The following is a 6,699-nucleotide window of genomic DNA, read 5'->3' on the forward strand; positions in this document are numbered from 1 at the left end:
GTTTTCCTGAGTTTGTGAAGTATGCATGATTTGGAGATCAATTAAGACAATACAATTTACTTGAATCAATTCTATTTGAATCCAATTCATAAATAAGTTGGACTTTTAGAAAAGATAAAATTAAATTTATATCTTTTTCAATATTATGTTTATTATTTTCATCTTATTTCTTCAAATGTCTCTAAAAAAATGATGGGTAGATGATTATTTTGAATAAACTAGTTTTAACATAAATTTTCTATCTTTGGAATTGACCTCTAATTTACTTTTATACACTTTTTAGATATTGAATTCCATTTGAACTTCAATTTTTGACACTTAAAATAGTTTGAAACATGATATTTCATTAAAAGCTTTGAATTAAATTCAATTTTGAGGGTACGAAATATGTTGTAAATCCAATAAATTATTGATCATGTGTGTTCAAGATAGGAAAGGCTTTTGTTTCCTTTAACCAAATAAAAATTTAGTTGCACATTATCATCATGAAAACTCCAAGGAAAAGAAGGAAAAGAGAAGGGAGAAGAGGAAAAGAGAAGGGAGAAGAGAGAGGCTAAAGGTATGATCTGATCTCCTTTTTATATCTTTTACATGTTTTTTTTTCTTTTTAAAAGCTTACAAAATCTTCTAAAAATACTCTCATATTATCCTCCAATAATAACCAATAAATTTAAATATTTAATGAAATTATTAAATAAAAAAATAGAGTCCTGATATAACAAGAAAAAGATGTCTTCAGTTGGAATTCATGCACCAATCGAGTCTACAAGCTTCTAAAAATAAATCACATCGTAATAAATTTGTGTGTCCAATGACATTCCAGCACATTGGCAATATAGGTGTAGCAGCTCTATGCCCAATTTCAACCTCTATTCAGTCAATATCTCTTTAACTCAAAACATGAAAGTTATAGAACTGTTTCGAACTGTTTCTTAGGGCTCCATAGCATTTTGAATCATCTCAATTAGAGTTTGGATAAAAAAGCTATATCCAGATTATAAAGTTGTGTCGAAATTGTCCATAATTGTCTAATTAGCTTTGTTTTACCCTTAACACCTCTATTTGCATCCTAAATCAAAATACAAAAATAATGAGTACATTTAGGCATCAAATAAAAATAAAAAACTAAACATTAAGCAATAAAAATATGATATTTTGCATTCTTATTAGTTGTATGCCTTCAAGAGTATGACTTTGACGTCAGACCTAAAAATGATCTAAATTTATATTCACAAGCCATGAATGGAGAAAACTATGCTTTGTGGTATAATTTCATGAAGAAAAAAATGAAGTTCATGTCTAAAATCAAGTTGAGGACCTCATCGAATTACAAGAAGGATCTAAAGCCAATGATTGTTAATGGGTTTATAAAACCTAAAGAGATGCTTCTAGTAATATCAAATTATATAAAACTAGACTTGTAGCTAAGGGTTATACTAAGAAAAAGGTAAAAACTACTATAAAACCTTCTCTCTAGTTTCTAAGAAGGATTCATTTAGGATAATAATGAAACTAATAGCTCATTTTGATTTAGATCTACATTAGATGGATGTGAAAACAACATTTTTAAATGGAAATTTGGATGAAGAGGTATATATAAATCAACTTGAAGGTTTTTGTGATGAAACAAATAGCCACCTTTTTTATATAAGCTAAAGAAATCTATATATGGACTGAAGCAGGCCTTCTAACAGTGATATATTAAATTTCACAATGTTATAGTCTTATAATAAAAAAATTTGAGAACATTGTTGATCAATGTATATACCTTAAGTTTAATGGGAGCAATTATATCTTTCTTTTCCTATATGTAGATGATATTATGGTTGCAAGTTATAATTTGGGTTTGCTACATGAGATAAAGCAATTTCTTTTTCAAAACTTTGATTGAAGGATTTGGGTAAAATCTCTTATATCATTAGCATGAAGATTCATAGAGACAACAAGTCTTAAAAGATATTAGAATCATCTCAAAAGGTCTATATTGAAAAAGTTTTGGAAAGATTTAGGATGTCAAATTATGCATCTTTAATAATACCCATTGTCAAAGAGAACAAATTCAATTAGAATCAATGCCCATAAAATAAATTGGAAAATGAGCATATGACTAACATTCCTTATGCATCTATATTTGGTAGTTTGATGTATCAATAATTATGTATAAGACCTGGCCTAGCATTTGTAGTAGAAATGTTAGAAAGGTTCTGAAGATATTTAAGAATGAATCATTGGAAAGCTGCTAAAAATGTTATTAGATTTCTACAAGGAACCAAAGATTACAAGTTGACTTATAAACATAATAAATTATCTTAAGGTGATTGGTTATTCAGACTCGGATTTTGCTGGATGTGTAAACACAATAAAAATCTACTTTATGATATATTTTTCTTCTTGTTAGAGAATATGTATCTTGGAAAAGTACTAAGCAAATTAATGTTGCTTCATTTACTATGAAAGCAGAACTCACTGCACACTATGAAGCAACGACACAAACAATTTAGTTAAGAAATTTTATTTTTGATCTTAAAGTTGTCGATTCCAGATCAAGACCAATAAAAATATATTATGATAATTCAGTTGTAGTGTTTTTTTTAAATAATAAAAGTGTTAAAATATATTATGATGTTTAAGGTGGATCATATGTATATAGTTTTTAAATTAAGTGACAATTAAGGCTTGAAGCCTTTTGGACTCTAGTAATGGGTCAAACATCATTCATGATGGATGAAGGTGAAAAATTAAGTTATATATAAAAGGTCCCTGTTCTAGTAAAAAAGAGGTTAAAGTCTTATTTCTTCCATCTACACAAAATAAACCTAAAGTTTGGCATAGATTAAAAGACTTTTTATTCTCATTAGTATAAAGATTTTTAGACAATTGCTTCAACACTTAATCAATCATGGAAAGAGGTATGTATTCTATTAATTTTTCATTGTGTTTATATGCTTGGCATATTAAAATTATCTTACATTGATTTTATATAAGTTTAAATTTATAAGCATGCAAAAATAATAACTCATGACAAACATATTATCAACACAAATATAATACTAGAATGCATTTTAAACATATATCCAAACATACTAATTCAAAGTTCAAGCATGCATGCTTATAATAAAAATATATATTCTTAAATTAAAGTGAAGAAGGGTACTTGTATATTGAAGAACTTTAAATTAATGAGAATTTTTGTTATTGTGAATGATAAATATTTTATTATTAAAGTTTTATTACCCATTAATGTTTACTAAACACAAGATTCCATCATCACTACCTTGGTTTAGATGCACTTCTAAATTTTAAACTAAAAAAATATGAAACTCAACTATTACTCAATAAGATAAACTTAAACTCTAGAATTTAAAGAAAAACCAAAGCATAAAAGAAAATCAAAACACTAAAATTAAAGTGAGAGAGTGTGGAAAAATCTAGAAATAAAATCTAGTTAAAAACTCTTTATTCACCTCTTTTTTATAATAAATTTTAGAAATTAAAAGGTTGAAGAATTAATTATTACTATTATCAACTATTAATTAGCTATAAATTAAAAATTAAATTTAGAAAAATAAAAAGTTCTTTTAAATGAGAAAATCAAAAGTTTTTTAAAATTAATTTCTCATATAACCATAATTTATTTATTTAAAATAAATTTCCAACCATATTTAAACTTCTCCTAGTTGGCCAAGCTTTGGTGCCTTAGAGTCTCATTTCCTGGAGAATCTGGAGATGTTCCATGTATTGTAATAACAGCATGATCACTGTCACCCTCTGAAACAGGTTTTATGCTTCCTCTGTGCGGTTTCTCTGGTGACACAGTAGGTTCAACACTCTTAAAGTGTGCTAGGTTAGAGAGCCCGTGTACTGATTCGGATATTTTCTCCACGCATATAACGATCTCAACTAGTATTGATGCAACTGTTGCATCTGGCAGAATTTGTAAAAGGTCTTGATCGTGCTCAAGTGAGACAGCTTTGAGAGCAATTTTGAGGTCCTGGACTGCAGTTTTGGAGTTCTCAACGTTGACATTTTCTGAGGATGGAACAGTCGTGGTTTTGATAGCCGAAGCCAGTGATTTCAGTGCTTTGCCGCATTCTGCACTCATCTGTGTACATGGTTCTTGGATTTTACATCGGAATTCTTGTGGTGCCTGGAAAATGTATTATAATATGTTTCTGTTTTTTTACATTAATCATTAATTTTATAAGCTATGAACTAAAGAAAAAAAAAATCCTTGTTCTTGTTTTCTTTTGTTTCTTTGTAGAAAGGAAGCTACCTATGTAAAGTCCTTTTAAAGCAGCTTTGTAGGGTGATTTCATCAAAACACTATGGGTGGTGTGCATATGCATGAATTTTGTTAGTATTTAAATGGAGGAAAGTAGATAGACCCATTTTAGTCTAATGGAACCAGAGGGTCGATTTTGGGTTTTAATTTGGTATATTCTAGTTAAGAAATGGTTCAATCTAAAGGTGGTAGATCTTAATTTTTATCTTAAATGAAAACAGTCACAGAAAGAGTTATGATAGATTACATGGATGTCAGAGTTGATGTAGCCATTAAGAGTTTCAATATGGTAAGCACATTGACGTGTGAGCTCTCCAATCTTCAAGTATTGTTTCCATGGATGCCGGGAACGAAAGCGGCCGTGTCTAGGTTCCCATCTAGCAAGATTTGCCTGCAATATAGGTCAGGAGCGCTAATTTATTAGTACTTTAGCACAGCCAGCAGAAAGTGTACAGCAAGCTGGCAACTATCGGTATAAAGAGAGTTCAGCGAGCCCAACAAAAGCGTAGAAGGTAGTGGCATTCATGCAAGACAAAAGTGCAAGTTAGTGGAAACTGTCCTTACCATGGATTCTTCAGTGGATTTTGAATTGAGGACATTTTTATATCCTTGAAGAAATGATTTGTCGCTATTGGAACGCTCACGGGACTGAAAATATTCACCACCAAAACCTGTGAATTTATTTATTTTTATTTTTTTAGTGACCTTTCAGGTTAAAATATTATATCTAGATGAAATGAACAAACATAAGGAATTAAGTTAATGATTTTGAAACCTTCTAGGTAGCTTGCAAGCTTTTCTATATTGGCAGCAACCGAGTTATGAAGAGTTTCACCAGCCCAAACAGGACAGATACAGATGGATACCACTATGCATGTTGCTCCACCGACTATTATTGTTGATAGCCTTTTACGTGCCAGTTCTAAGAGTTCTTCAACTCGACACCCCGAAATAGCTATCAAACTGAATGTTAATATGAATATCAAGACTCCATAATCATATCTAGCTTTGATTTTAGGGAAGAATCGCATGAAAGTAGATACTGCAGCTGCATGCAACCAAAGTGAATTGGATTATTAAGCTGTGTGTGTGTGTGTGTGTGGAGAGAGAGAGAGAGAGAGAGATTGCCTAAACAGTAGTGCTAATGTCAGCATGGTCATTGGTTAAAAGGATTTAATTGCCCCTTGAATCATTTTTTATGTTTGAAATTACTTATTTTGCTGAAACAGATAAATAGCAAATTACTGATTGTATGTTGCTTTTGTCTGTATATAAGCAATATACCTAACAAGAAAACAAGGATTCCAAGGACAATGGGATCCCCTTTGTCTCCAAAGAGACTGGCCAATTGCTGAGCTCCAAGTCCTAGAGCACCAGCTACTAATGTTGCAAAACCTCTATTCAAACTCTTGCTCAAGGTTCCACCTGAACAATAAACAGATGTAAATAAGTTATATGAGAACTTTTGGAATCCTTTTGAGCTAATATAAGCAATACTCCAGCCTTACCAATCAACTTACCGACGGTGAATTCGAAAACTACCACCACAGTTAGCACAGCCCAGATTCCTGCAGTCCCAAAGCCATCATAGAGAGGCCTCAAGTAATATATTAAGGACAACAGTGTGAGAGCTAGTCCCACTTTTAGGGAGTGGATGATTCTTCTTGGGTCATCCTTTCCAAGTTTTTTTATGCTCTTTGCAACCCGTAAAATCTCGGCCTCGGCGTTACCAGGCAAAGCCTTTAGCAAGCCCCATGCACGTGTTAAAGGTCCGGCCTTCTCTTGAATTGTTGACTGATCAATCTCCATGCCTTAAGGTATATTTTGTAGGGTGGCAACTACGTGCACTAATGATAGAAATGGATAGTACGAAGGGTCAAGGGACCAAGGCTTGAGCCTTCAGAAATTGGTTCTTTTTTTCTTCGAAGCAATATTTAGTTGCTCGAGAAAAAATTGCTTAGGAGAACGTCACTCTCTAGCCTGTTTTTATAAGAACGGAAAGTAGGCTCAAGAATATTAAATGGATACAAGTGTTGGTGATGGCTTTAGGCGGTGTTTCGCATGCCATTTATTATTATTATTTCTATGTATTTTTAAAAAATATTTTTGGCTTTAAAAAATATTAAATTAATATTTTTTTTGATATTTTTAATATGTTTATGTTGAAAATTAAAAATAAATAAATAAAATACTTTAATATAGTCTTAACTCTTAAGTAAAAAGTTATTTTGATGCATCACAATTTCAAAGTCCACCCATTCTTTTGAATAAGAAAATACATTTAAAAACTTGGATCTAAGGTACCTTTAAGAAAAAAAGATACAACAGCCCATAAGTTAGCTGTCATTGATATTTCGGAGTATAGTCCACTCCCCACTCCACACAGAACAAAAATAAAAAATAAAAGTTTAGCCCAC

The 6,699-nt window shown here is 31.1% G+C and overlaps 1 protein-coding gene across 1 annotated transcript; it reads right to left on the minus strand.

Annotated features, from left to right (window-relative positions):
- Positions 1-3,340: 3,340 nt before the first annotated feature.
- On the minus strand, positions 3,341-6,219 carry LOC133676490 (aluminum-activated malate transporter 8-like). Its single transcript, XM_062098160.1, has 6 exons — positions 5,803-6,219; positions 5,567-5,707; positions 5,058-5,330; positions 4,847-4,953; positions 4,530-4,673; positions 3,341-4,147 (listed from the first exon to the last, which is right to left on the minus strand). The coding sequence occupies exons 1-6, from the start codon at positions 6,089-6,091 to the stop codon at positions 3,674-3,676; spliced, it is 1,428 nt and encodes a 475-aa protein (XP_061954144.1). The 5' UTR covers positions 6,092-6,219; the 3' UTR covers positions 3,341-3,673.
- Between the last annotated feature and the right edge of the window lie 480 nt (positions 6,220-6,699).

The sequence above is a fragment of the Populus nigra genome, chromosome 17 (genome assembly GCF_951802175.1).
Source record: "Populus nigra chromosome 17, ddPopNigr1.1, whole genome shotgun sequence".
In the NCBI taxonomy this organism is placed as follows: Eukaryota; Viridiplantae; Streptophyta; class Magnoliopsida; order Malpighiales; family Salicaceae; genus Populus; species Populus nigra.

Bases quoted from the DNA above. Each gene is read 5' to 3' on its own strand.
- LOC133676490 (XM_062098160.1), bottom strand. From the start codon at position 6,091: ATGGAGATTGATCAGTCAACAATTCAAGAGAAGGCCGGACCTTTAACA. The intron at 5,708-5,802 runs GTAAGTTGATTG...TTTATTGTTCAG, and splicing joins AGTTTTCGAATTCACCGTCG to GTGGAACCTTGAGCAAGAGT. The intron at 4,954-5,057 runs GTTTCAAAATCA...ATAAATTCACAG, and splicing joins GCTTGCAAGCTACCTAGAAG to GTTTTGGTGGTGAATATTTT.